We start from the raw sequence: 26552 nt of genomic DNA, 5'->3' as shown, positions 1-26552 counted from the left end.
CGACGATGGATGACGCCGAGCTTTCGAGACCTGGCTGCGAGGGCGCTGGTGCTGGTGCCGAGGAGTGACTCTGAATGTGAAGATTTGAGAGCGACGGCGACGGCCGTAGTACGGACGGAATAGCCAGCCGCGACGGAGATGGACGAGCGACGACGCTGGGCGTTGTAGGCCGCGATGGTGATCCTGACATGGGCGTTGGCAGCAACTGTCAGTTCGCCTGACAATGATCCTTTTCGGACAGTTGAATTTGCCTCTTACCATCACCACCAACACCAACACCAACACCAACACCAACACCAACACTAACACCACATCACACCATGACTATCCCATCTATCGAGAATCGCGGCGAAGTACGTTCTTCACTTTCCCGCAGCAAAATACTTACTGCTAGCGCGTTTCAGCCTTGGTTCGATGACGGTAATATCATTCTTGTCACGCAAGAAAAGCCCACGGCGTTCAAGCTTCATCGGGGTGTCCTCGCTAGGCATTCGGAAATATTTCAATCCATGTTTGAGATGCCCCAGCCAGAGCTTCAGCCTGAGGCTGCAGATGACATGGTTGATGGTTGTCAGGTTGTCACCATGCACGACCCGCCCTTGGAACTCTCCGACCTCGTCAAGGCACTGTACGACGGCCCGTAAGTTGAATCCTTCGTATTATCTTTTATTTCCTCCTCCCAACTACAACTATAACATTCAACAGGTTGTTTGACACCCAAAACATCAATGATTTCTTCTATCTGGCGGGATTGCTTCGTCTCTCGACCAAGTACTTCATCAACCATCTTCGCACTGCCTGTATTCTATACCTCAGTCGGACGTGGGCATATACCCTCAAAGGCCATGATGAGATGGTAGAGATTGCTATCAACACGTCGTCCATTGATAAAATGACCTACCCGTACGTTCACCCTCTGCACGTTCTCAATCTCGCTCGAGAAACGAACGTCCGGCTTGCCGTACCCTCCGCCCTCTACTTTCTTTCCCTCTACCGGTTTGAAGACATTCTTCGAGCAGACCACCCTAAACTATTAGTCGATCACCCTTCGCGACCCTCGTCTTCACTTTCCCCCGGTGACATGAGCAACTATACGCTCTTACTCCAATGGCGTATCGAGCTTACTCTAGATTTTATTCGCCGTGTTTGCGGGCAGCGTGTACCCTCTACAGGATGTCTGAGTAAAAATTGCGAGCGCAATTTCGCGAGGTTGACCTCTCGTCTGTCCCATTCATGGATGATGAGGACAGCCTTGTTGCACTACGTCCTGCAGATCATCAGGGAGGTGAACGACGATTCTGTAAGCTTTTGTTCGAAGTGTAGGCAGACATTCCAGAATGATGCTGAGGCCTTCCGACAAGAGGCGTGGAGTAGTATGCCCTTGGTACTTGGACTTCCACCGTGGGATGAGTTGATCAAGGCAGAGTTGGATAACACCATTGCCTGAAGTGTTAGGACCATTGCCGCTGAAAATTTTACCTCATTATCTACAAGTTAATTTACTGGTAAATTGTCTTGTATGGAGGAGCATTTAGATGTAGATCATCGCAATACTCACCAATGTATCGTTACCGACTGTCACTTTGCATGAGCAAAAATGGACGCGTCTAGATCACATGACATTTTTGCCCTTCCTTCCGACCGATGCTAGTCAGTCGCTGTAGTGCCATATTTTCTAGCGCAAGTAGATCATGGACACCTGTTCTAGTCAGGTCTATTGTGATGGCGGCGGTACCTCCTCCTCGAGGTACGTTCCACCCAGGATACTGGAAATATTTGTTACAGTGATCAACACATAGGGTCGGTCAATACGCCTGAAGAATTCCTCAAGAGCATTGGACGCTCCATGGAAACAAAATACTCTGTAGAAAGCTGGGAAGAATTCTGGACAAAGAAAGGTGTCCATTTGAAAGAGGCTGGCTTGGGTATTCGGGATCGTCGGTATGGCTGCTTGCGGATTCCTGGTTCACTTGCTAACCATTGGCATTAGATATATGCTCTGGTGCATGAGCAAGTATAGAAGGGGATTTCCTTTTGAAGAATTTGTGCATGAACCGCCACCGAAGAAGATAGTTCGGGGGTACGTGCTAGATTTTTTTAAACTGACGAACTGTAGCAATAACCATGCCGACAGGTGGGGCCCTTCTGTGCAGAATGGTAAACGTATACGATCACGGGTCCACCAGGACAAAAGTAAAAAGAAGAAGAAAACATAGGTTGTTAAGCCAATGTTACCCCAATTCACATTTTATCTGCCTGGAATAACACTTGATCAAGGGGTTGTACTGTCCAATGCAGAAGGTACGTGGAACATTGTGAAACTTTTGAAAGAAGATAACGCTACAGAAGAATATGCTAATACAATAAGATAGAGGTATGTGTTTGCCTGGTTCCTGTTCTGTCGTGGATAGTTTGATTAAAAGAATAAGAAATGGAAATAGAAAAGTACACGGTGAGCATGGTATCTGCAAATGGTTGTCCAACAGCAAATCTTTTAGAGTGTGATAATTTTTTCAGTGTCATCTGCAAAATGCTATTAATGGACAATCCCAAACCTCGAAGGAGATCACTTACGGTCGAATTCTTGGAATGGCTCGAGAGCATATCCACAGCAGGGCGTGTTGGGGTTGTCAATATGTCTCTTCAGGGCGTCACGTCGACTGAAGTTCCTCCCGCATCCCCCTACTCTCCGTTCGAACAGGAACACGATCTCCCCTGCGTCCTCAGAGATCGTCTGCCTACCATCGCGAATAGCCAGCCTGTTATACGCCTCGCGATCAAGGATCTTCAACCCTTTGCACCACCAACCCTGCGACTGGTCATCCTTGTCTGGCCGCTGATGGGTGAGGAGGTGTCGAATAAAATCGGGTTTTCGATGATTCTCCTGTTCCCATTTGCAGGCCTTACACTTCCACTCCATCGTCTCTAAAAGTTCCAAAAGATTAATGCCGACCACTTGGACGTTGCGCGAAGCTGGAGGAAGACGTTGTTTCCTGGCGACCTTGGGCTTGTCCGGGGAACCGGTGGACACCTTTTTTGCAGTGACTTTGGGCTTGCTCAGGGACGTGGTGGTTCCCCCCTTTGCGACGACCTTGGCCTTTTTCGGAGCCCGTGCGATAGATTGAGAGGATCGTGTGCGTTTTTTGGGATTGAGAGGGGGAGGGGGGCAGTAATCATCGTCGTCAGGCTCTATGTCACTGTCCTCGTTGTCGGAGGGAGCGATGATGACGGATAGCTTTCGAGAGCGGGAAGCGCGAGTGCCGGTACGAAGGGGGATGATCGGCCGGTCGAGGTGGGACTCTGTGGTCGGCCCGGGCAAGGCCATCTCTGTCGTCTCTGATGCGAGCTTCAATGGGGTCTCCGCGGTCCTTGCAGACTTAAAGATGTCCAGATTAAAGACAGGGGTGGGCCTGGAAGACTGGGGAGGGGGAATGATCGTAAGATCGGACTGTAGGTTGGACCTAAAATCATGAAGGTAATTAGCGGAGCCGCTGGAATATACAATGGTACTTACGGATCTACGTCGAATCCTTGCGTAGGACTGACTGGCATGTTGGTAAGGATGCTGCTGGGGACGAAAAGGTCTTGGCAGGTTTCGCCGAAACGAAGCAAGGCACTATGGAAATCGATGCTGGGTTGCTCGTTGAAGTCAATATCGTGGTAGGGTGGGTCGTCGTCTGACAAAATGGAGTCGGTTTCGACGTTCTTGAATGCGTTTTCATCGTCCTCTGCAACTATAGTCTGCGCTGCAGACGATGGTGAGCGAGAGAACAAATTTACGGTGCCCGACAAGGCGGGGCTGGGGGTGTAGTCGTCGTCGTCCAGCTCATCGAAGATTTGCTGGTAGTAGTCGTCGAACGACGCACGAGAGGGGGAGGAAGACATCGTTGAGGATGAAAAATGTTGGGGGAGGGGAAGTAGAGAGAGAAGGATAAGGGTAACGACCTTATTTTATATTTGGACCGTTCCTTTCTTCTGGCCATTGCATTGTGCTGTGCCCACTAGTTGCAGCCTTTGTTAAGTTAACGGATTATGATTTTTGACCGAGAGTTGACATTTCAAATCCGGAAAAGGAAAACGAGAACAAAGGAAGGGACAAGGGCCATGACTACCGCGGTTTCGCAAGCGACTCGATCAACAAGAATTTTTGTAGGATATCATCCTAGAGGAATTTTATATCGACCTTCTTGGACTCAAAGTCATCCGGGACTTGTACAACAACATTTTTTCTCGCCGTAGAAGAGGAATACAAAGTTTATGAAGATCAAATGAAGATCGGCTTTCTTACGTTTTACAACCCCGATTAGATAATGGGACAAAAGAATATCTAAGAAAGTCGAACAATGGTAGGCATTCAACTAGGGCACGGACCATCCAGATTAGCCATGGCCATCGCGCCATATGACTTTGTTATCATTCCCCATGGTCCAGAGTATATAAGCTGAATATCCTTGACATCGGAAGGAGGAATTTGATGCCGAAAGCTATCTTTATGAAGATACTTCATCATGGAGCAGCACATATTCTTTTGTCGACAAACCGAATTTAATAACTACAATCGTGCCCAAGGTTAGTAGTAGACCCCCAAATTCAGTGAAACGGACCTACCATCAGATGCACGAAGCTCGTAATAGCGTGATGGGGGCACGACCTCGTCATTAACGTGTGTACCATTCGTAGATTCCAGGTCTATTATAAACGGCCTAAGGAGGGGGGGTGAATACAACGAGAACCACATTTCCTATTGCCGACATACTTAATCGAGCCTTTCACGTCTCCAAACTCATTCTTTTCTTGTATGTATCGATCTGGCATCCGCATGAGTTCAAACGCGGCGGACAATACGGACAATGGTGATAACAGAGACTAACATTGAATGACTGCATGCTGTTTCGAACACGAGGGATGATCAATGGGGATATCCGCCACTAACCGGTCTCGACCAAAAAGATACGCGCTCTGACGCTGTATGTGCAGCAACTCTGCGGACAGGGGGAAATTCAGGTTGGAATCAAAAGCAGACTAGCTGCATCACTCACCGACTTGTTCACTTCCTTTGAAAACATAAAGGCGCCAACCCAAAACGGGTTTACGGGCCTCAGGGGGTTCATTGTACTTCAACACCGTGGAGTTTTTTCCATCAATACTTTTGACCGTGTTGGTTTCAGCTGCCAAAAGCCCGGATGCTCCGAAATTCGGCTTGGCTTTAGGCGGAGATGCAGACCTGGATCTTGAGCTGGATCGCTGACGTCGAGGGGAGGCTGAACGTCTGGAATCCTGGTCGTAGCGTTCACGATCCCGTTTACGTTCTAGTTCACGGTCGCGTTCACGATATCCGTACGCATGATCCCTGTCTCTTTCCCTGTCCCGGCCATATTTCCTGTCAACATCTCTTGGCTTCCTATCCTGACTTTCCCTTGGACGTCGCTCATCATCATCACGATTCCGCCTTTCAGAGTAGCCATCACGGTCCCGTCGTCTACTACGATCCTGGTCATAGGAATAATCATCTCTCCTACGATTTGATGAGGAAGACATGGCCTAACTGAAAGTAAGAAAATACGCGTTCGTTGTCGAAGGAAGCCAAGTTAAAACTGACCGGCCCATCGGGCAAATGTGACGCACGTGGATGTTCGCACGTGATGTTTCAAATTTACCCCATGACTCATAGTGAGGATTCAGTTCGCAGCGCGCGATCAGGCGCGTCGATCATTAAAATCTGGGAGCAATAATGAGATGTAGCTAGCATGAGAAAGTCAGGAAGAATTTGATAGATGAGCGGATAATTGTTCAAGCACAGCTACCTGAGAATGTTACCTAGGCATCGACCCAGCAATGGTAGCATCAGTCACTACAGCAATTCTTTACGACGTTTCTTTAGTAGTGACCGCCGGTGGACAGAGTATTTGATTAACACATCTATCAGTACTACTCATAGGTAATCATTTTATATTGCCCTCATCGCTAAATGAAAGCTACCGGGATCAATGTCGATCAGACACCAATGTACCCGACACACCGTCGTTGACGGTACCACTCACCGATCACATAGCGCAAATCATCACTCAGATGTAAATAACGATAATGGTAACGTTGCTATGTCATACGCATTTCAGTCTACAACCTACAGGATATACCTAGTGTATTCTTTATTATAAACCGTAATTATGTACCGGTGCTATGAGTCTTTCCGAACCGCGAGGGCGGGTGCAATGTAAAAGAAGTATGACGCAGAGGAAGAACACGGAGTTTTGGGCAACAACAGTTCCAGTTGTGCTATTAAAAGCAGAAGCCAACCTGCGTAGAAACAGAATCTGTATGTCATTACAGAGTGAAAAAGTATACATTATAAATATCCAAACAATTCCAATTCCTCTCCACCGAATTCGCGGAGTTGAACTTGTTCGCGGGTAACATCAAACTTCTGACATGCTCATGGTACTCGTCGGAGCCAACAATGCATCTCCGTCCGGCAAGCTATTTGTACTGAAGGGGAAATCCATATCAAGGAGATGTATATGGTCGTAGAAGTCGTGCAATGAATGAGAACCTTGAGAGGCATGAGTATGAGAGTGACCAATAATCGTGGGAAGGGAAATGATGGGTACAGCTTCGGGCACGGGTGCAGTCGGTGTGAACGTAGGAATCCCTTCCATCGCGGAGCCGACATCAGTGTAAATGTTCTGGGCTTGCGCAGTTTTGGAAATAGTACGGGGAGAATCTGCGCTCTTGACAACAGGTCCGAAGACGTTTCTGCCGTCGACACTTCCGCCCTCGAGAACAGTTCCGCCGTCAAACCCTGCCAGAGAGTACAACAGAAGCGCCGAACAGCCACAGAAGGTAATGTTTACACAAAGATTCCAAAGAGCAAGTTTCCCATTCACGTGGAGATTGAGGCGCCTCTGGACATAGGTAAGGGATTCAGAAGGGATAAATGTAGTAGACATGCTGCTGTACGAACAAGCCTGGTGACCAAGCGAAGATGGGCAGTAGATTGATGTGAAAATATACCTGATCAGGGTGAATGGTATCTGATCAGGTTCGAAGGAGGTCGATGTAACCTGGACAAAAAAGTGAGCGATTCGAGTTATAAACATTCATATTCGTAATGTAGAGTGGCAGGTCCGCAACCCTGAATAGAACAGTTGAAACATGACGAAGGCAGACGAACCGGATTTAGACACTGTAACTCGCCGGAATAGACTAGGTTTTCAACTGGTTGCCAAGGCACCTACGATTCTCAATCTCACCTTGCACGATAGGCGGGAGAAACCGAATACAACAACCCTGGTACGAGGACGACTTTACTTTGTGGCGGTACCGGTTGAAAGAGGCGTCAGCTGGAGCCAGTAAAAGACCGGTTGATAAATCGGTCCAACAACGGATGTCCGGTCCGATGGCACAGAATGCTCCCCAAGGTCACTCGACCATCCTTGATTGTTTTCCAACCCGGCTGGTAGGATCGACTTGACCGCAAATGCAAGACGCATGATCAGAGATGGAAGTAAACCGTGGGTTGAGTTCCCGGGCTACTTTTTCGCAAAGTCAGATTCTTAGGACGTTAAACCGCCCCGCTCGTTTTCCTAAAGCGGTTGACCGCGAACAGGTGTCGAAAATGTTGACAGACAAATCAGTATTAAAGTATAATGTATACCATTATGTTTGCGGGCAGCGCGCGTCGGAGTAGCCGTGCTGATAAGAAGATTATGCTGTTTCACAAGGCGAATCGCACTGTTCGCAAGTCTAGACTTTGCCTTCGTCCGAACGGGGTCCCGTTGCAATGGACTTTCCGAGACCGGCAACTCCTCCTTGTACTGTATCTATTCATCCGGCCAAGTAGTCAATGGGAACATGGTTGATAACTACCAGAACCACCTTACGATACAATAAATTTTGATCGGGAGCCCACGTAGCAACGAATGAGTTATAAAGATGACATGTTCAGGCATGCGAGACCCATGAGATAGAGAAACCAGAGCCATCTTACTCACTGAAGCTTCTGTGTCAATGGATATGATGATCAATATAGATATTAGAAAAAGGAACAGGACCACGATGGCAGTGTTGTCCACATGAAAGGGAAGCTTAACCGACCTCAAGACCGAGTCAAGGGGTAGACTATTTTCCAAAGATGTTTACAGCTGTACCACGTCCACGAGTCTATGTAGTATACCTGCTTGATGCTGCCTGTAGGAAGATAATAGTGGAGCATGGAAGTGAAAAGACAGCAAGAGTAGGATAAAGATACACAGATCCGTAAGAGCTGTGAAAGCAGCAAGACGACAAGGTTGGAAGACTGATGGTGGCTGAACAGCATGCTGGAAACTATAAAACGAAGATAGAGGGTGCCTAATCGACTTGGAAACCCTTGAAGAAGGACCTAGACCGATAGAACACGGTCGCAAAGACAAAGTGTGCCGACCTGGTAGGTGCGCACGATTTCAACGGCCTTGGTCGAGCTTAAAGCCTTCTGGGATGATGGGAAAATCGAAGTCAGATCATCATCTGATAGCGTTTCGGTACCTGCGAATGCCGCCGTGCCGTGAGATCTAGATGGCAGGGGTCCTCAGCGCCACTGAGATTTTGCAGAGATTTCTACGCCGGAAGAAGGGCCGAAAATCAAAGCGGAGGAACCAGAGAAAGAGACTGAAGAAATATTGCGCCAAATGCGTATGCTCGGCTAGGCACTGCAGGCACTGGATGTATGTTACGGCGCCGCGCGGTAACAGGGGAAAGGCCGAAAAAGAGGGCCGGCGGTTAGTATAATTCCACATTAGGACATTACGTATTGCAATTGCTGCAAACAGAGATCGTGGTGACGGCGAACAAACAAGCGGACTCTACCTCAAAGGCAAACCAACGCCATACAAAAACATGTGAAGCGGGCCACCTAATTCTGGTTTGCAGATCCCACTGATTATTTTCCTCTCCCCTGCTCGTCTTCATTGTCTTCATCTATCTATGTATGCTATAGAGGAGCCTTCCAGAAGTCGGGACGACCCCGACGTCCCGACATACCGTCCTATGTCCTCGTACTACTACACCGACACCGACATCGTGGAGCATTCCCCTGCTCCCGATGCGCGCAATTTTCGTGTGAAGCACATGGCCTCCCGGCACGTCCAAGAATACAGTGATCATCATATGGATAACCACTTGGACGGCCCAAGACAGATGCTGTCCCTCAATGGCCCTCGTCAGTACCCTGTCGCCTCCGATGTCAGGCTTGCCTCCTCGAGCTCGTCCTTTTCTCTTTCAGCCGATGGTTCCCACTCATACTATACGACTGTTTCCAATCATTCCGAATACTCGGCCAATATCGACGATCCGCCAAACTTGGTCCCTGCTTCTGCAACCGTGCCCCGGAGTCGACGCGGTAATTTCTCTAACACCGTCGACACTTCTGTCTCTGATCTCCAACGTATCGGCTATGGCTATGTGCCTATGCCTGAGTCCGCAATTACCGACCGTGCCTATGACTCGCCCGAAACTTGGTCCCCCCAGGCTCCTGATGTGTCCCCTCCCACTGCCGAGCCGTTGAAGCCTCGCAAGCCTCGACGTGAAAAACCGCGCATTTCCCTAGCTCCTGACCAGCCGCCTACCACTCAGGGCAAACCCCGGGCAAGGGTCTATGTCGCATGCATCCAATGGTAATTCTTTTCCCTATCTGAAATATCTGTACACTTATCGAATTCTTTTAGCCGATCACGGAAAATACGTTGTGACGGCGCAAAGCCTGTATGCCATAACTGTGGTCGTCGAACCAATGGCTCCAACGAGTGCACCTATGACCCTGTGCCAAAACGGCGCGGGCCTGACAAGACTCCCGGAGCACGACAGCGCATGGCTAGAGAGCTCAAAATGGAATTGGAAAGGGAAAACGGCGGGGCCTCACACCGTCGTCGCCGGCGCACAGACTCCATCGCCCACAAATCTAGCGCTTCTCCGACTTCCGCTAATCTTTCCGACTCCGCTCGTAGTCGCAGCACCTCTCTTTCCAGGCTACCTCTTTCAGCTTCGCTGTCCTCTCCATCTTCTAGCGACCACATGAATTCGCCTGGCGGCTTTGGCGACATGTCCCGACCGCAACCCCCTTATGTGGCTGTTATGAATGGATGCGCTTGCCATAGCGTACACCCTTGTCCTCTGGATATCGTTCCTAATGACGTATACTTTCCCAAGACAGAGGTTTGCCTTCTTTGGATTGCCATCTGTGGTCAAGTCTAACTGCTCATCTATTCTTAGACGATAGATAGCTCCGGTTTCATGGCCCAGTCCAACGAACCTGAGAATAGTATCGTCCAACGAGGGTTCTTTCAACAGGGTTATAGCAGTAGCAAAGACCCACAAGTTCAAAATATTTCTAATCAACCCTCTAGTGAATTTACGCGGAAGACTTGGTGGGATTCACTACTGTCCCTTTACCTCTCCCCGCCCTCTGATTACCAGCAGACACACTCTCGTTCAGATCGCGACCTCGCCGCACAGACTGTCACTGCCGATTTACGTTTTCTATTCCGTTCGTCCAATTATTGGTTTTCGTTTTTTCATCTACCTACATTTTTTGGCAATTATTTTGATCCCATACGACGACAAAATCTTCAACCTAGCCTTGTTCTTGCAGCTCTCGCCGTATCCACATTTTGGCAAAGCTCGGAGGTTGGTTTGGGGAGGGATGGTCGGGATCGAGCTCTGCGCCTTAGAGATAAGGCCCAAAGTGCGCTTGAGTCCAGCTTCAATTCGGGTTGGATAGATGAGACTTTAGCTCAAGCTGCATGGGCAAGTGATCATTCTCATTCTGGATTTCGTGTGGCGCTGATCAAACATTTTTAGCTCCTCGCTTTATTCGAGGTCTGCGCTCATCCCAAACATACGAGGGAGCGGTCGGTCTCATCTCTCGTTATACTCGACTCTTATATTCGAAGCCTCTCTTTAACGTTTGTAGACGCGGATGACCCCCAGACTTCCCATTTCACGCCCGGGGCTGTCCCGTCAGTAGCACAGAAACTCTCTGGCCAGGCTTACCACACTCCATATACATCAGCATCCGAATCTCAATACCTTCATCATGATCACCATTCCTCTTCGCCGCCGAGTAGTCCTACAGAATGTGTATGCACTTCTCTCAGCCTCGAGGTCCACTATCCTGAAACTCTAGAACACGCACCCTTGTGGGCTCACACCCCGGCCTGGAATTCCCATTGGTCAGAGGGTGATATCAGAAGGGAATCATGTCGTCGTCTCTGCTGGAGTGCATTGAGTCTCGCAGCAGGGCACATCGCATATGCCAACGCTAATAACCACCGGGGACCTGATTTATTCATCAGCGACCCCTCTAATGTACGTACGGCTGTCTGTTCCTATATGTAAATACTTCTAACGGTTGATTCCAGTACGCCCTGTTGTTTTCGGGTGAATCGATAACCCGATCTCCCTCTCTCTCTTATAACACCCCCAAGGATACCATATGGGCACTATTTGATCGATCGTTTCTTCTGTGGCATGGATGCGTTCGGATGCGGCATAATCACGGGGCGACAGAAGCTGAACAGGCTCAGTTTACAGTAAAAGCCTGGCTGGAAGCTGACGCCATCGAGGCCAATCTTAATCGACACACTTGTGCTATTGAAAGATCATTCATTTTCCAAGCACGGGAATATATATTCAAGTGAGTGCTGTGTTATATAGATTCGAGAGCCGGCGCTAATTCTACTGCTTTTTTTTTTACAGTACTAGAATGTGTATATCGTACGAATTCCAGCGTTTCATTCCGCTCATTTCGACGTAAGGACATATATTTCCTTATTATTGAGAGATTTTCAATGGGGTTTCTAGGGATGTTAATGGGTTGATACATCGCGAGAAGGCTGAAGAGTGGCGTAAGTGTTTGGTCCCATTCACCATTTAGCCGAACGAGTTGACGACCCTATGTACTAGTGACACACCAGTCCACCGTCGCGCAACGTTACATGTTTGGCCTACACGCTGTCACCGGTAACGCCAACAACCACTTGGCTCGGAGGCCATTCTTTGTGTTCTGGTTCATGAGTCAAGTGTTGTCGTACGTATTATTTAACTTCTACATGGAACATAGTTTTAATGTAGGCGATTAGTGCTATGACCTTATGGCAATATGACAATTCCTTGACAATAGCCCTGGACGTTTGCAAAGCTTTTTTGCCTGCGATTGATTAGTGCGTTACAACGTCTCTTTCGGAGCTGGGGCTAACGTATTTGATTTCAGTCTTACCACGCTCTGGCCCTGTTCGGGTAAGTCCAGTGTTTTGCGTCGATCTCAGCAATGCTAATATATGGTACGTCTTTCAGAGCAACGCCGTAGGTACGATGGTCTTCGTGAACGGCTTAGCAGAGCATGTCATATTGCCGGACTTGCGCTTCCACCTAAAATCAACCTCGGCCTACCCACCCTTTCGAGTGATGCGATCTTGTAGGACAGTCAGGTATTTATTTACGGACGATTTGTATGTATCTCTTCGTGTACACGTTACTGTTGGGATGGGACGATATGATATAGAATTTCGAAGCTTGTAGGTGAAAGAAATGATTGCAACTACCCAATTTGGCTATGTAGCATTAAGAGTTAATTAGCGTGACCGACTCACGACTCTCCTTTTACGTTGAACTACGGTGACGACAGTTAATCCTATGTCTGAAGACAACGCGATAAGCGCTGCCACCGACACTATGCAGGTCGAAGACGAATCTGTACGACCGCCGCCTTCGAGTCAAGGACTGAAGAGAAGAGCGTCGTCATCATTCGAGGGTCTACCGGACGATACCAGTCGGAAGCGAGTCAAAGGAGACAATCGGAACGTAGAGGCGGATGTGGTCCATTCGTCTAATGCGACATCCAGCCAAGCTGTCACCATTGACGGTGCTACCTTTGTTGATGAATTAGCACAAGAGCTACAGTGTGGTTGCTGTTCCGAACTCTTGTACAGGCCGGTCATCGTATCTCCCTGCCAACATTTCTTCTGTGGAAGGTGCGCATATTATTGTACCATCGATGATGAATCAATGGATGTTGACTTTTCTGCTTTCACAGTTGTTGTATGCTCTGGATCCGGGTGAGTACAGTTCCTCAGTATGAGCATTCTTTGTTCTTCCTTTCGTTAGGGGTCTCATCAGTGCTCCTGGGATATGGGATGTCTTCGCACTACCCTTATTCGATGGCCTTTCTTTGCGTTCTGCCTTTGTTGTCTTTATGTGTCGAACTGACTGAGTATCTAGAATGGCGGCACCAACTGCCCAGCATGTCGCGGAGTTTCTAGTATCGTAACGCCCTCCCGACCATTGCAGACAGTTATAGACGTCCTACTTCGTGCTGCACCGAGCAAAGTGCGCTCAGAACGTGAGCGCCAACAGGCAGATGAAATATACAGTACCGGAACATCCATGCGTGTGCGTACCGTCTCAGTTACGAGATATATTTTGTCGATTAGGTTGTATCATTTCTATTAGATTCCTCCTCCACGCGAAGCGTCTCCAGAACCGAACCTCAACCAGAGCGACTATGCACGTCCATGCCCACATTGCACACCAGGAAACATGTTTGGCTACACTTGCCCTCAGCCAGTTCCAGATCCTGATACAGACGCTGAGCATGCATGGCACTTGGATGAGGGTACGCCTCCGGGCCACGCCAATTGTGGGAACTGGTAGGTGTCTCGTGCCGTGGAATTGCTGTCGTCTCTAACCGGTCCTGTATAGTGAGAACCTACTCGCACTGCAAGCTCCTACGACCACCAAATGCGACTTTTGTCAAGTATCTTTTTGTGGAATCGGAGTACCGGGACGATGCATTGCAACATCCTTGGCCGTGCAACAATTACATTCAATGGCAGATCTTACCGACTTTGTCCAATCACCCGAAGTTTATGAATGCTTCAACGACAACCATATTGAAGTTGACATCATGTTGGATTACCTTGCCATTCGCAGAATAATGCCGAAGAACATATACCGTGATGTCTGTGGCCTCGTTTTTGTTGCAATCTTGAATTTAATCTCACACATGTGAATCGACAGATCGTCACTCATATTCAATTACAGCCGCATGGATTTCAGCCATTATTAAAGCTAGAACTTTTCAGGGATGTTCACCCGGTGGTCGCAGGGACAGATCCTGATCCGGCAGCTCCGCGCCAGAAAATCTGCAGAGCTTGTGCGACGGAGGTTTTATTGTGGGGTCTGAAGGACTGGTGGGTACGAGAAAGACAGAAGGGCATTGCAGAGGGCCACATCTCCAGCAGGGAAGACTGCCCCGAAGGTAGTCAGTGCTTTCGTCAGACGGACGTTGGTAAGTAACGACATCATTCACCGCTGATTTTCGGGTTAATGTGCCTTGTGTTTTTCTAGATCACGCTAAGGAATGTAAGTTGCTACCCCTGGCTGTTAAGGCGTCTAATAATATTGGTTCGCAGTCAATCATATTTTCGGAAGCCCTCAAACAGACGTGACCGGACCGACAACGGGCCTCCCTGTGCCTTCGGGGGAATCTAGTACTCTGTCGGCGACAGAAGTGTCTCCGGGGGCTCCCCTTGCTTCTGCTCATGGAGCTGGGCAATCAGAAGGCTGGGCGCAGAGCTCTTCTGTTACAATTGACAGTGATGTGGCTATTACCCCTGTTCCTGTCCGTGGCCCGGAGGATATTGTAATGTGAAGAGCTTGTAATTGCCCAAACATTAGAAAGAAGGACGGATAAGTTAAGACGTCGACCTATGGCATTCGACGCGTTTCATAGCTTGTTGCCGTATGTATTTTGTGACTGGACCTCTTTTTTTTTATCATTTCTTCTTTGTACATCACCACTTGGAACGTCGTTTTAATGAACAGCATATTATGTACATGCATTTTGGAAAGTACAGACGCGAGAGGCGCCAGTTCAAGTTGTCATTACGGTATTTCCATAGAATGGCCTACAGAAACATAACTCCATTTGGGACTCCGAAAAATCGTGTACTTTTCCCTGTTTCCCCGCATCAGGACCGCAAGTACAACTCCGTCTTTGTGAGTGTACACGATGTCCGCAAGCGACTTGTTCACTGCAACGTCCTTGTTTTCCCTTGCCGGCGTTGCGGGAATTGCGTTGACCGCTTCCACGGGTGCCAAGACCCTGCTGCCCAAGGATGCGACCTCCAAGGACCGGTTCGTCTTCGTGTGGCTGGTGAGCGTTGAATTGGTTGCTGCGCCTCATAATCCCGAAATGAATGTTACTTTTCCGTCTAGGCCTTCGACGCACTGGTTCATTTCCTATACGAAGGCTCGTTCCTGTACTACTCTACCTTCGGGCGCCAGGTCATCCTGAGCGAAGCCCCCCTTGCGGAGATGTGTGCGTACTATTACCATTCGTTTTCTCCGTGACGCTCACGTCCCTGGCTTTTAGAGGCCGATTTCCGCTAGGGATTCTCGGAACCGACGGTCGTGTCGCTTGAAATTCTCACTGTATTAGGCGCTGGGCCGCTTTGCTGCTACATTCTGAAGCAGCTTGTCTCTAATGACCCTGCGAGGTATTACTGGATCGTGGTCTTGAGTACCTCCATACAACTCGGGTGCGCCGGTTATGATTCGCTTCCGTCCCAGAAGCATTGACACGAACCCTAGTTGGATGACCTTTTGCCCGGAATGGCTTACCGGTAGCCCGAATCTGAATACCTCAAATGCCCTCCATTTGTGGGTTTATCTTGTGGCAAGCTTATCTTATCACTTCTTATCACTTTCCGTGGACACACCCGACTCTTGTTTGAATAGTTCATGAATGTGATGTACGTGTTTCCTTTCCCTGTCATGCCAGGAAATCCTGATAACTGTTTGTTTAGCTCGGTCTTCATACCGATTTGGCTGATGGTTGATTCCTACTCTCATATTGCCGGGGCAGTGCGTGCTCAAGTTTCTACCAAGGCCAAGAGCGCGTAGAACCATGAGCAGATAAATAATATCTCTTGTAAATAATATACCCTGCTATGACATTAGACAAAAGAAAGAAAACTGTGCAAGAAAGTACGAATGCAAAGACTGGCTGTAGCGCGTGAGGTAAGTCGTCCAACAAAGCGAACATGTGACTAGTGAGAAGACTGCTTCGTAGGTAAGATGTATGCGTTTATTGGGCAGCTGGATCAGGCCCAGAGACGTTGAAGCGGGGTGACGCATTCCCAGAATCGCCAAAGACTGCCAGGAAATAGTTGGAATGAGTTAGCTAGATACTCTAAGGTAAATGCACTTACGAACGACTATATAGTCTGACCGGGGTGCGGTGTCATTCGGCATCGTACAGAAAACCCAACCCCGACTCAAAGGAAAGCCGTTAGCCAAGGGATGGTCTGCAACACCCATGGCGAGGTCATCGAAAGTCCGCAAGAAGAAGATGGATGCTTACGAATGTCAAGATTCTCGCTGTCCTGGGTTTGATGTCCCAACAACAGCAGACCTGTAGAGTTTTTGCCGTCTTCAGGCATACCCATCATGTCTGTAGCATGTTAGTGTCTTGTAAATACGCGCAAGAAGAGAAACTGCGTACCCCAAGTCACATTAAGTGGAGTGCCAGCGCACCAATTGGTGGACGAGGTGGGCGAGGTGATGGTAGGGCTCCAGACAATGAGCTCCTGGAGCTTGGTCATTGGATAGGCGATGGCGACGGCGAAGAAAAAGGCAGAAAAGAGAGCGACGAAGGATAACATGGCTGAGTGATTATTGCCTGCGGTGGTGGTGGTAGGAGGTGAGAGAGCAAGGTGAAGTTAGAGATCGGGCGGTCCAGATTTATACTCAATCACCTTTCTCAATATTACGCCCTTTTGCCGTTTTGGACTCGTCAGCGTTGCATCAAAGAAGATAACCTTGTGGAGCAGGCAAGCCTGTCAGGAGATAAAAATTCAGAATTATCACCAGGGTACATAGGGCAGACTAGGTCAGCGCTCTGGACAATAGGCATACTTCTTCTACCAAGAAACACTTGCTGAATTGAAGAGTTGAATGAGACTGTTGACTGCAAATTACTCTTAGCAGCACTAAACACCGCAGCCGCTGTTGTCGAATAGGCAATTTGAGTAGTTCCCGGAGTGATTCTAGACCGACAACGTGCTAGAAGCATCCAGTACTAAGAGATGCTTTATAGTCCCGCACAGAGAAGCTTCCTAGAGTCGTACCACACCGATCTGATACGCTCAGTCTCCAATGAATGCGGACAGGTGGTCACAAGGAGGCAGAGAGTCCAATCAACAGTCAACAGTGCATCGATGAAGACAACCAGGTCAGCCGGATCCAATATCGGGATCACTGCTGCTGCTGAAGAGTCAAACAAGTGCATCGTTACCCACAGGATCCTACTGTACAGATAACTTTGTTCTATTAGGTAAAGATAAAATTCTGAGCGAAGCAGAACACGGAACGCAACATAGCAGCGTACGCATATTCAAGTGCTTGTTGTTGTCTTGGCCATTCTCACGAAGCCCAACATAAGCATTCCTTTCGGATTCGTGAGATTTTGCAGTGGATTACTTGTGTCCCTAAACGATGCCTAGGGATGAGCCTAATGACTCGGGTAGACGGTGCGAGAAGGGACATACCACATAGCAGTAATGCGAGAACCACTGAATCACGTCGTATCATCAGTAGGATTCGTAATTTTCGGACTGAATACGTTTCGGCGGGATATCGCAGGGGTCGCCGCGTTGTTCAGAACGATAAACAGCGGGGAGGCGAGCAGCTTCAGCGGCGATAGGAAGACTGAGAACAGCGAAAACGTAAAAAGTACCAATGAAGAAAACGATAGATTGAAACATCAAGGCCAGCGTGAGTTCCAGGTTGAAAGGTTCTAGTGATGGTTAGAAAACAAGGTGGGAATGGAGAAAGGGACATCCCTTGTCTGATCAATCTTTCCTGAGCACTTCAACATGGGTCATTTAACTGGTAAAGAGCAAGAAATTGTGCAAAGCTTGTAAAAAAAAAGGGAGAACAGTCGATGAACTGTTGTTCGCAATGGATGCTCATCGTCAAAGATTTTAGAAAGGAGGGTGAGACGACATGTCACGCACCATCCAAGAATAGAAAACTAGCACGTGATTAAAGGCGCGACTGTGACATGATCACGCTCTTCGTTTTATGTGTGTTCCTGACATCGTACTGCCAGCAAGTCAATTGGCACCAATGTCTTGGTATTGTCTTTGTCGTTGTTCATAGTTTATTCTCTGCACATATTTGACGACGCGTTTGGGTCTCACTTATATATGTTCATTCTTCATCCGGGAGCCACATAAAAAGGTCAGCGTTCGTTCGATATCGATAAAGCTGTTGCTGACCAGATCTTAGTGCAATAATATTCCGTCCCCTTCATCTACCACCTTCCTCACCGCTGTTACCATAACCCAGAATTGACATGCGTATTGCTTCTACCAAGTCTCTCGACAAGGAGAACATCCCCATCAATAATCTTCCACCGTTGTTGAAACAATCACACGAACAACCTCCCGCACTGGGACTATTTAATTCTACTGCACAATCCATGATCGTAGAACAAGACCAAGACGATATTAGTTGGGCAACAATACCTATGCCCTCCTCGCCCCTTTTTAATCCAAGGCTCTCAGACAAGAAATCTTACAACTCATCAATATCAACGCTTGCCAATTCGTTAAGCGCCCAACCTGGAGTTTCTCTTGCCGATCTAAATGAAGCTTATACCGAGCTTGCTAATAGGATCCGCACCGATGCAGATGCCATCAACGACGAAAACCAAGACCATGTATCTCTCGTCATTCTCCGCAAGGCTTCAGCATCGCTATCCAAAGCCATACGAAGAGATATCAAGCTCATAATGATTGAAGCGTCTCTGGAAGATCTTACAGGCTCGAAGACACCAACAAACGAACAAGCCCTGACAGCCTTGGAAGCGCGATATTCCCTGACTAACAATGCCCTGAGACTATTGTCGGATATAGTATCCATGAAGCCTCTATGCAAGCAATTTACTGGTAAGCACTTATGCCTATAAGTGTGTGAAATTGTCTTATCTGCCGACAGATAAAGAGCTTCGATCCTTCTTAGGCGACATAGTAGCGGTGCTTATGGCGCCAAACATTCCTTCCCCAGACCCTCAACGTATTCGCAACTTTATACTGTGGATATTAGGCAATCAGTGCTTGCCTACCGATGTGCTGAGTGCATACTCCCACACAATGGCAATAATTGTTATGCAGGGACTCGGTAGTGGTCTCGGGAAGAGCGAATATCGTACCAATAGTCTGAAGGTTACAATCCCTTTGTGTTCATGACTGAATCGTGCTCATACAACCCTTCAAGATCGTACTCAAACTCGTCACCGACCAGAGGGCCGAATTCGTGCCTTCGCTACTCCAATTCTTCTCAGATCTTCTCCCCTTCCTAATATCCCCCACTTTGGAATACCGTTTGCTCGTTACCCGCATTATCAGCCGTCTCGCGGCGACAAAGCTTGAGGATAGCTCAACGGCCATGGACGCATTTCAATCCGTTGCAGCCAAGATCCGCGACTTCATCGCTGAATTTTCTTCACGATCAGCACGGCATTCCGAGTTTGGGGGCATCAGAGAAGCGCTCAGTCCCGAGCGGGCGGTAGAAACACAGAGTCCCGGGTGGTCGCTGGTAGCTGTTTCCTCGCTCATCGTATTATCTGACTATGGCGCTTTAACACATCGGCCTTCAATCTTTCTATTCGTGAAGACTCTTTCAGAAGCCGCCTCACAGCAACAGCTGAAACGGCTTCAGCCTATTGTTTGGAAGTGTCTTGTCTGGGCCTTCTCGTCTGTGCTTGAAATGAGGACAAAATCGAATACTACTCGTGCCGAAGAAACCATTGAGAGTGCTTTTCTTGTCGTTCAAGAAGAGCTGAAAGGCCATATTGGAGAAGTCATCATAGCCGCTGTACTTAGCGCTGAAGACGGATCTGCCGAAGGCGTTTCGCGAGCGCTATCGGTCCTTGGTAAGATGGTGTCCAGTGATCATGTCTCAACGCGCGCCGATGGTATTTTGCTCTTGAGCCAGGCTCTTGGCTCCATTGGAACGCCATCTTCACCAGGCAAAGACACTCCGGCCGTCAAATCCTATCTGCCCCTAGAGCTGCTCGATGATACCTTATTGAACGCGACATCAAGGACCATTTCATCTGCTGTCGAGGCGATAAACAAGAAATCGCCTCATTTACTCTGGCAACTTTCGGAAGAGGACATTATCCGGAAATGGGACGCCTTGATCGATATCTGGATAACCGCATCTACTGCGGTCTTGCGGGACCCCGATAGTGTACTGCTTGTGGGTTGATTGGCTTTCTAATTTGTTGTTTTATTTGGCTAGGACTGACTGGAATTTCTGTATCTAGAAGAATCTCATCGGGGCCTGGCAGTCGTTGCTTTTAGTCCAAACACAGTTAACACAGGGTGGAGTACACCTGACGACATCGTCCGGTTTCGCAGGTCGGGTATTCAGCATCATGACCGGCTTTCTTTCGATGTCAGAACCTAATGGAAGTGTCGAGGCACCTACTCGGTCACTAAGATTCGTTTCCCAGTTGTGGTCAGTAGCCAAGAATGTCTTCGCAGATCGCTGGCTCCATGGGCTTGCGGAAGATCTACTGAAGACGACCCTTACGATACAGTGTCCCGTTGAGACCCCCGATCTCCACTCAGCATGGTCAAGCCTTTGCGAGGGCTTGGCGGCTTCTCTAGATGTTTCTCATTGCAACGAATTCGGTATTCTGGGAGACATCATGAGCTCCGAACCGGATGTTACAATGCGGCTGTGGCGTGTTCTGGCTCGCAAGTCGAGGGACGTCGATCTCCTTTCGGAACAGGTTCTTGTTACCTTGTTGAAGATGTCTTTTGGGTGAGTCTTATCCCGGCTGTTTTTAGGCCATTAATTTCATACGACTCACAGGAAATGGCCGACGACAAATAACGATCTCGAAATATGGCGAGAACTTCTTTCCAGGGCGATATCTAAAGCAACTGTTTCATCGAGCAAATTAGTATCCGATATTCTCGAGGATAAGCATTCTAAGTAAGTGGTGAAATTGAGCACGCAACTTCCCGGCAATTACAACAACTCAGTCAATACAGGTTGAATATCGATCCGAAGCAGTTCTTGACACTTTTCATTACTGCAGGCACTATCGATATATCTGACCGTGCTCTCCAAGTCGCCGATGAAAGTCTCACAGCCCTTTACCCCCCTCCCACTGATGCTCTATCGTTATGCCTTCAAACCTTACGTTTCCTCGGCCAGATGATACCGTGTTCGTCTTCTATTGTCAACCTTGTTACATCCTTTCAGCAGTCTCTCCAATTATGGATAGCAGATGAATCTAATGTGCTCTCCTCCGCCGATCACAAAGAAATTGTACGTTCCTTCCGGGCTCTGGCTGCATTCGATCTCTAAGCTATACCATCCGCACCCATTCAGATGCGTCAACTGTATTGCCGGCCACTTGATACGTTGCATGAGCACGAATTATCGATTTTTGTTCTCGATAAACTATCCGCATTTCTCGCTTGTGGCTTCTGTCACGATCATTCGGGCCTCGGGCCGGCCGCCTTTATAAGGTTCTGGCGCGCCACCTACCGGGACGTCGAAGAATTCTATGGGCATTATCCCCCGCTTATTGTGAGATGTTTGTCCGTTCTAAACGACATGAACAGCCAGATCGTTGGGGATGGTCTCCCTGAGTCACAGTTTACTGTATGTGCCAGAATATTCATCAATTATGCTCATCACATCCTTACAACCGTTCGTCAGCCATCTTCCGTTGTACCTGACTCGGACCCGCAAAGTGAGCACTCTACAACACCGAATAGTTCCCTGCGCACTCGGGCTTCAAACAGAACCCCGATGACTGTCCATTCTACACCTTCCGAGCCATCAAATATATCATCTTTTCCAGCAGCCCGACTCCCGTTTTTCCCCCCTCAATCTCACCCAGTTAGAACAGAAGCGCCCACACCATCTCCCAAGTCTCGAAAGGTTTCCGCCTCCTTGAAACGTCTTACTTCTTCCAACTCAGACCGTGACAATCAACCAAAGAAGCAAAAGATTCTAGGTGATGTTGGAACGTTGCCACCCTCGCCTCGAGGTGCAAGGAGGAAGCGAGTATTTGAGGATGTTGTCATCCCACGATACACCGCGTCCACGGCATATACAAGTCGTGAGAGCCAACTGATGACACCTGGACCGTCCTCCCAAGGTTCTTTCTCTATGGATTTAGATGAGGCAGAGAGTCAGGATCAGGAGGCACTTATCGTGAATGATGGTTATAAAGAGCATGCCGAAGCAGGTACAGTTTCATTGATCGCCTTGCCTAAGGCTCTTTCTGAAGTATCGGCGCTTGTAGAATTTTCTGATGATCTTGGGCATGAGGACATCGGTTCTCCTTTCATTGGTCCCAAGACATTGAAACCCAGTCAGTTATTCCCGGTGTCTTGCATCCCTGCACTCACAGCACTCTTCCAGATTCTTCGTGTGTATTCCAAAGTCCCCGTCCTTTAGGTGGGCGACATCTTACCGAGCCTCTTCCGGCATCCCCAGCTGAAGGCGGTCCGCTACTTCGGCGCAATCAGACCACTCCTGCTGCGCTACATGCTCTACGACGAGCGTGCACTGCCTTTAACAGTGAAATTCCCATGCAAAGAGAAGCCTTGATGCAGGCGCAGCACTTGGTTCACACTCTTAGCGGAAGGATACTTGAGCAGATGGGCAAATGTTTAAACACCTCTACGAGTCAATAACTGGAGGCAGATTCGTACATTATTTGTCACGTTTATGGAATTATGACGGCGCCTCAAGGGTTTCCATAATTTCATCACTATACATCGCCTACCCTACTCGTATGTATAACACCCATACTCCTGACATCCTTCTCGCGTAAAGGAGATTATATGATCTGTTGGATTGGGATGAAGAAGACTCGACCAATCCATGTACGAGAACGTACCGCCTAATGTACGAGTGGTAAAGCCGACTTCGCAATAACAACTTACGGAAATGAGATTGCTGGATTAAGGCTCTGAGTAACGCACACTTACTAATAATCTGGGGACGGGAGAAACCCAAATGTCACATCTTCTTTGCATTGCATAGGCCGTGTTACTCACATATCCACTTTCGCTTGAAGACTTCAATCTGAGACCTGCCTTTGGGACCGGTCATGATGTCGGGATACCGTTTCTGTAAGGCCGGAACGATCCTGCTCTCAAAAGCCGTTAAAAATCGTCTCCGCCATTCGCGTAACGTTCGTGCGTAGTGAGGACCGATATTGCTGACCGAATCTACAGTGAGGTCTCCCTTCGAACCTTGTTGTAAGGTTTCGAAGAGAAGGACCAGGGTCGGCAAAAACCCGCCCGGGAAAACTGTATACAAGACACAGTATGAGAATTGATATCATAATGTTATGAAGAACGGAAATACTCTACAAAGTCCGTAAGCTCGGGGGAAGTTTAACCCTGGTAAAGACTTACCCATTTGCGTATAAAATCGACTTCACGCATGTAACGTTCGAATCCTGAGGGATGTAGATCAACATAACTTCAACTGGCATAACAACGGACTCACGAGCTTCTGGTATTGTTATAACCTGGACAACGCCAACAGCCCCCTTCTTCTTCAGTGCCCAATCGACTTGCGCCCAATATGTTGCTAAAAATTCCTTTCCCACAGCCTCTATCATCTCAACGCTGATGAATCTGTCAAAAGCTGCTTCCCATTCCGCGGGCAAGTTTCTATAATCCATCAGATGCACCGAGATTCTATGTTGTAGACCAGCTTCCTGGATTCGCTGTCGTGCAAGTGTCTGTTGCTCTACCGACAGCGTCAAGGTATCAACAGTCGTATCAGGTATAGTCTGTGTAATGAGAATCGCCATGGAGCACCAGCCGCTTCCGATCTCGAGCACCCTATGGCCCGGCATGATTTTGGCTTTTTTGATGATGTGTGTAAGTTTACGCATCTGCGCCTGGTAAAGTGGGTCGCTCTCGGGCGTGAGAGAATGATCGTCATCGATCGTCGGGGGCACCTGCTCCTCAGAGCTGAGCCGCTGAAGGCCCTCCCCACCACTGAAATACCGATAATCAATGCCGCTCTTCAGATCACCATCAAGGTCTTCGAAAATGGCACATGAGTATGTCATGTCCTGGGATAGGAAGCCTGAAAAACACATGATTGATCAACTTTTGTTCTCGTAGAGTATAATCAACGCATACCAGCAAACATGTCGTTCGAGATATCATAATGCGCAGATATATTGGAACGAGAGTTGCTAATGGTGTTGAGGAATCGATATGAGGTGATCTTTTGTGGTAAGGTGAATAAATACGAGGCTTTGGAATCCAAGTTGGAGAGATTGTCCCTGTTATCCAAGAAAATCTTGAAAAGTACCAGACGTAAACGTAATGCTAAGCAGAAGCGATAAGAAGCGTATGCGCACATGGAAAAGAGAAACCAAATCATCGCACTCGACGTCACCATACATGTACGCTTCGGCAAATCCGAGGTCTCCCATGGTGCAAAGACGAATCCAGAAGACGTCGTTAACAATACGAAGTTCTGCGGTACGTTCCGCTGGGCTCTTGGGACCAGCATAAGGGAAAGTATGGACGCCTGTGTACGTGAGCACACGGAAGCTCCCTTTGTTAACGCGCTGCATTAACCTAGCATATGATGCACGTTACTACAAGCAAATATAAGATTAAAAAACTACGGACGACATTGACACCATTTGAGCAAGACCAGTAAGTGGTGCCCATGCAGAGCGAATAGCAGATTCAGAAAGAAAGTTCCAACTCTTGTCGGCGAGACCAGAGAGAGAAAAGCGGTGCTTGGATGGGGTATCAAGAAGTTGCTTGGACATTGTGGGCAGAAAAGAAGATGAAAAGGAAGGGGAATATTGAACGGCCAAATAATAACATTAGTGGCAATGACGTCCAGATGAAGAGCACTGATCGGATCCAAATCGGATCCAAATCGGCCTACTCGGAGTGTCTCTTGACCGTCGTTTCCAATGTTACTAGACAGACAGCACTTGAACCAAGACAACAGAGTCACCGTCAATTATTCGGCAGTATCTTATAACCAGCTCGGTAAAGCGTCATTATCATGCCTTCATTCTGCGAATCCCTAGTCAACGAAAACTATAACTCAACGAAATCTACTCATCGCTTTTGACAGCCAGCTCGCTCGTCTCACGTCAATATTGTCGTCGTGAATATCCAACTCACCCAGTTCCTCTTCTTCCGAGCAATCCATAAGCAGCTCCGCTTCTTCGTCTTCGATCCTCGACTCCTTCTGTACCTGACCCTTTACAACCCTCAGCGTGTGGTGGGTTACCCCCAGATTCTTCTCGTGGAGCCACTAAGAACATCAGTTTTAAGGCACCTACGGTGTTTTATCGACTCGGGACTTACAACATCAGATATTGGTTTTATCCCCTGTGTTAATTGGGATACGTCCACGCCTGAGGGTAGCTCGGCAGTTAATATCACAAGTTTATCTAGGGGTGTCAAAAACGTTCCAGCACGACAGCGAACTGAGCATGCTGATCTCAATGGGCAGAATCGATGAGTTCAACGAGGCGCACCTTGAAATTCGCGCGTATCCGAAGGACGCACCATCCCTTGAGTTCGACCTGTAAACGTGAAGCCCTGAACGCATTGGACACACACTATCAGAAAGAGCAGGAATGGATCACCTTATTCGTAACTACAAATCTGTACAAAATCACATTGGATCTTGGATTGTGAATCTCAAAGCCACCACTTGGGATAGCGTGGATCCGGGCATTGGCTCGTGATGGCGCATAAATTCAAAGTCACAGACCATCAAACAACAAAAACCTACTAGGAATGATAATAGCGCTCTCAGGTTTCACTTTTACGGCATTTCCTGCTTCGCTATTTGGATCCTGCAGCCAGGTCAACCGCAAACGCTGAACATGTACCTCGCTTGAACTCTTGCGCTTTCCCTCCCACTAAACCAAACCAGTCAATGAACAACAAGAATGAGCCAGATAGACGCACATATGAGTCCAAGTCCTTGATCTTTGTGGTCGGTGCAACGAGACAGCTCTTGAGTTTGAACAAGTCTGTACACGGTCCGGGGTCTTCTGTCATGGCATGCCTCGTCACTGGAGCATCGATTCACCTCCGAGATAGCACATCGGAGTTAAGTCGACCGTACATGTAAGTCTGATGCTCTTATTAGGCTCGACTCGTCCCGTGCTTGGGATGATAGTGTACTCCTGGCCCTGCAAACTGGTCTATATGACGTCCTCCAGCTAGATAGAGTCTAGATAGTACCTTCGGATTAGAGATCTGAATTTCAGCTTTGAAAACAAGGTCCTTCTTCGGATCTTCATTCCAGAATAAGACTTTGCGATTTGCAGTTTCGTGAAAGGGTCCTGTAGTCGAATGGCGCTAGTAAGTAGAGGTCCGATATGAAGCGGAGCCAGAGCATACGGGAGAAGATGATAAACGTGCTAGACTGTTTGAATTTTACAGCCATGAGAGGATGGGTTGTAGATG

General features: G+C 48.2%; 12 protein-coding genes across 12 annotated transcripts; 5 read left to right on the top strand and 7 right to left on the bottom strand.

The window, feature by feature from the left end:
* Positions 1-320: 320 nt before the first annotated feature.
* BT62DRAFT_922124 (uncharacterized protein) lies at positions 321-2216 on the top strand (the record flags this gene model as incomplete). Its single annotated transcript, XM_043184381.1, has 7 exons — positions 321-353; positions 405-640; positions 706-1300; positions 1713-1747; positions 1786-1941; positions 1991-2080; positions 2135-2216. The coding sequence occupies 7 exons, from the start codon at positions 321-323 to the stop codon at positions 2214-2216; spliced, it is 1227 nt and encodes a 408-aa protein (XP_043036487.1).
* A 163-nt stretch (positions 2217-2379) lies between these two features.
* On the bottom strand, positions 2380-4201 carry BT62DRAFT_343642 (uncharacterized protein). The gene is made up of 3 exons (XM_043180574.1): positions 3515-4201; positions 2575-3461; positions 2380-2523 (listed from the first exon to the last, which is right to left on the bottom strand). Exons 1-3 carry the CDS (start codon positions 3883-3885, stop codon positions 2495-2497), a joined length of 1287 nt encoding a protein of 428 aa, XP_043036486.1. The 5' UTR covers positions 3886-4201; the 3' UTR covers positions 2380-2494.
* A 289-nt stretch (positions 4202-4490) lies between these two features.
* BT62DRAFT_1009585 (SMAD/FHA domain-containing protein) lies at positions 4491-5538 on the bottom strand (the record flags this gene model as incomplete). Its single annotated transcript, XM_043177567.1, has 5 exons — positions 4491-4552; positions 4609-4703; positions 4757-4808; positions 4872-4982; positions 5040-5538. 5 exons carry the CDS (start codon positions 5536-5538, stop codon positions 4491-4493), a joined length of 819 nt encoding a protein of 272 aa, XP_043036485.1.
* A 931-nt stretch (positions 5539-6469) lies between these two features.
* BT62DRAFT_1078720 (uncharacterized protein) lies at positions 6470-8444 on the bottom strand (the record flags this gene model as incomplete). The annotated part of the gene is made up of 8 exons (XM_043179417.1): positions 7881-8444; positions 7655-7820; positions 7561-7583; positions 7380-7529; positions 7251-7302; positions 7172-7203; positions 6609-7061; positions 6470-6550 (listed from the first exon to the last, which is right to left on the bottom strand). Coding segments are annotated over exons 1-8 (1059 nt in total), but the record flags the coding sequence as incomplete, so codon positions are not given.
* BT62DRAFT_935309 (uncharacterized protein) lies at positions 7897-8444 on the bottom strand. Its single transcript, XM_043186909.1, has one exon. It carries the CDS (start codon positions 8315-8317, stop codon positions 8096-8098), a length of 222 nt encoding a protein of 73 aa, XP_043036484.1. The 5' UTR covers positions 8318-8444; the 3' UTR covers positions 7897-8095.
* Positions 8445-8804: 360 nt separating this feature from the next.
* BT62DRAFT_343144 (uncharacterized protein) lies at positions 8805-12600 on the top strand. Its single transcript, XM_043180571.1, has 11 exons — positions 8805-9650; positions 9702-10188; positions 10246-10779; positions 10834-11340; positions 11394-11668; positions 11731-11784; positions 11836-11879; positions 11938-12061; positions 12114-12194; positions 12245-12270; positions 12328-12600. Exons 1-11 carry the CDS (start codon positions 8962-8964, stop codon positions 12450-12452), a joined length of 2946 nt encoding a protein of 981 aa, XP_043036482.1. The 5' UTR covers positions 8805-8961; the 3' UTR covers positions 12453-12600.
* A 105-nt stretch (positions 12601-12705) lies between these two features.
* Positions 12706-14328, top strand: BT62DRAFT_904141 (uncharacterized protein; the record flags this gene model as incomplete). The annotated part of the gene is made up of 6 exons (XM_043183549.1): positions 12706-13004; positions 13067-13088; positions 13252-13422; positions 13483-13679; positions 13732-13990; positions 14050-14328. 6 exons carry the CDS (start codon positions 12706-12708, stop codon positions 14326-14328), a joined length of 1227 nt encoding a protein of 408 aa, XP_043036481.1.
* A 715-nt stretch (positions 14329-15043) lies between these two features.
* Positions 15044-15936, top strand: BT62DRAFT_1009582 (uncharacterized protein; the record flags this gene model as incomplete). Its single annotated transcript, XM_043177566.1, has 7 exons — positions 15044-15187; positions 15250-15352; positions 15424-15444; positions 15473-15572; positions 15625-15697; positions 15772-15785; positions 15840-15936. The coding sequence occupies 7 exons, from the start codon at positions 15044-15046 to the stop codon at positions 15934-15936; spliced, it is 552 nt and encodes a 183-aa protein (XP_043036480.1).
* A 95-nt stretch (positions 15937-16031) lies between these two features.
* BT62DRAFT_343253 (uncharacterized protein) lies at positions 16032-16908 on the bottom strand. Its single transcript, XM_043180572.1, has 4 exons — positions 16538-16908; positions 16397-16486; positions 16245-16340; positions 16032-16188 (listed from the first exon to the last, which is right to left on the bottom strand). The coding sequence occupies exons 1-4, from the start codon at positions 16695-16697 to the stop codon at positions 16121-16123; spliced, it is 414 nt and encodes a 137-aa protein (XP_043036479.1). The 5' UTR covers positions 16698-16908; the 3' UTR covers positions 16032-16120.
* Positions 16909-18122: 1214 nt separating this feature from the next.
* On the top strand, positions 18123-21160 carry BT62DRAFT_343045 (uncharacterized protein). The gene is made up of 6 exons (XM_043180570.1): positions 18123-18276; positions 18325-18986; positions 19036-19262; positions 19315-20301; positions 20369-20871; positions 20923-21160. Exons 2-6 carry the CDS (start codon positions 18392-18394, stop codon positions 21047-21049), a joined length of 2439 nt encoding a protein of 812 aa, XP_043036478.1. The 5' UTR covers positions 18123-18276; positions 18325-18391; the 3' UTR covers positions 21050-21160.
* Positions 21161-22859: 1699 nt separating this feature from the next.
* Positions 22860-24679, bottom strand: BT62DRAFT_904083 (CFS1-like protein; the record flags this gene model as incomplete). The annotated part of the gene is made up of 7 exons (XM_043183547.1): positions 22860-22921; positions 22973-23013; positions 23129-23387; positions 23492-23539; positions 23590-24180; positions 24237-24399; positions 24461-24679. 7 exons carry the CDS (start codon positions 24677-24679, stop codon positions 22860-22862), a joined length of 1383 nt encoding a protein of 460 aa, XP_043036477.1.
* Positions 24680-25079: 400 nt separating this feature from the next.
* BT62DRAFT_1009577 (uncharacterized protein) lies at positions 25080-26532 on the bottom strand (the record flags this gene model as incomplete). The annotated part of the gene is made up of 10 exons (XM_043177565.1): positions 25080-25163; positions 25219-25383; positions 25437-25558; positions 25610-25673; positions 25736-25815; positions 25870-25999; positions 26049-26155; positions 26209-26275; positions 26328-26428; positions 26487-26532. The coding sequence occupies 10 exons, from the start codon at positions 26530-26532 to the stop codon at positions 25080-25082; spliced, it is 966 nt and encodes a 321-aa protein (XP_043036476.1).
* Between the last annotated feature and the right edge of the window lie 20 nt (positions 26533-26552).

This window comes from Guyanagaster necrorhizus (genome assembly GCF_019112545.1).
Source record: "Guyanagaster necrorhizus MCA 3950 unplaced genomic scaffold BT62scaffold_25, whole genome shotgun sequence".
In the NCBI taxonomy this organism is placed as follows: domain Eukaryota; kingdom Fungi; phylum Basidiomycota; class Agaricomycetes; order Agaricales; family Physalacriaceae; genus Guyanagaster; species Guyanagaster necrorhizus.
This window is presented reverse-complemented; position numbering and strand designations above follow the sequence as displayed.

Excerpts from the sequence above, each read along its gene's own strand:
- BT62DRAFT_343642 (XM_043180574.1), bottom strand. The coding sequence starts at position 3,885 with ATGTCTTCCTCCCCCTCTCGTGCGTCGTTCGACGACTACTACCAGCAA. Across the intron at positions 3,462-3,514 it reads CAAGGATTCGACGTAGATCC|GTCCAACCTACAGTCCGATC; the intron begins GTAAGTACCATT and ends TCATGATTTTAG. Across the intron at positions 2,524-2,574 it reads GCCATTCCAAGAATTCGACC|ATGACACTGAAAAAATTATC; the intron begins GTAAGTGATCTC and ends AGCATTTTGCAG.
- BT62DRAFT_935309 (XM_043186909.1), bottom strand. The coding sequence starts at position 8,317 with ATGCTGTTCAGCCACCATCAGTCTTCCAACCTTGTCGTCTTGCTGCTT.
- BT62DRAFT_343144 (XM_043180571.1), top strand. The coding sequence starts at position 8,962 with ATGTATGCTATAGAGGAGCCTTCCAGAAGTCGGGACGACCCCGACGTC. Across the intron at positions 10,780-10,833 it reads CTTTAGCTCAAGCTGCATGG|CTCCTCGCTTTATTCGAGGT; the intron begins GCAAGTGATCAT and ends AAACATTTTTAG. Across the intron at positions 11,669-11,730 it reads GCACGGGAATATATATTCAA|TACTAGAATGTGTATATCGT; the intron begins GTGAGTGCTGTG and ends TTTTTTTTACAG.
- BT62DRAFT_343253 (XM_043180572.1), bottom strand. The coding sequence starts at position 16,697 with ATGTTATCCTTCGTCGCTCTCTTTTCTGCCTTTTTCTTCGCCGTCGCC. Across the intron at positions 16,341-16,396 it reads CAGCGAGAATCTTGACATTC|ACCATCCCTTGGCTAACGGC; the intron begins GTAAGCATCCAT and ends TGGGTGTTGCAG. Across the intron at positions 16,189-16,244 it reads GTCAGACTATATAGTCGTTC|TCTTTGGCGATTCTGGGAAT; the intron begins GTAAGTGCATTT and ends ATTTCCTGGCAG.
- BT62DRAFT_343045 (XM_043180570.1), top strand. The coding sequence starts at position 18,392 with ATGCGTATTGCTTCTACCAAGTCTCTCGACAAGGAGAACATCCCCATC. Across the intron at positions 20,302-20,368 it reads ACCCCGATAGTGTACTGCTT|AAGAATCTCATCGGGGCCTG; the intron begins GTGGGTTGATTG and ends TTCTGTATCTAG. Across the intron at positions 20,872-20,922 it reads TTGTTGAAGATGTCTTTTGG|GAAATGGCCGACGACAAATA; the intron begins GTGAGTCTTATC and ends TACGACTCACAG.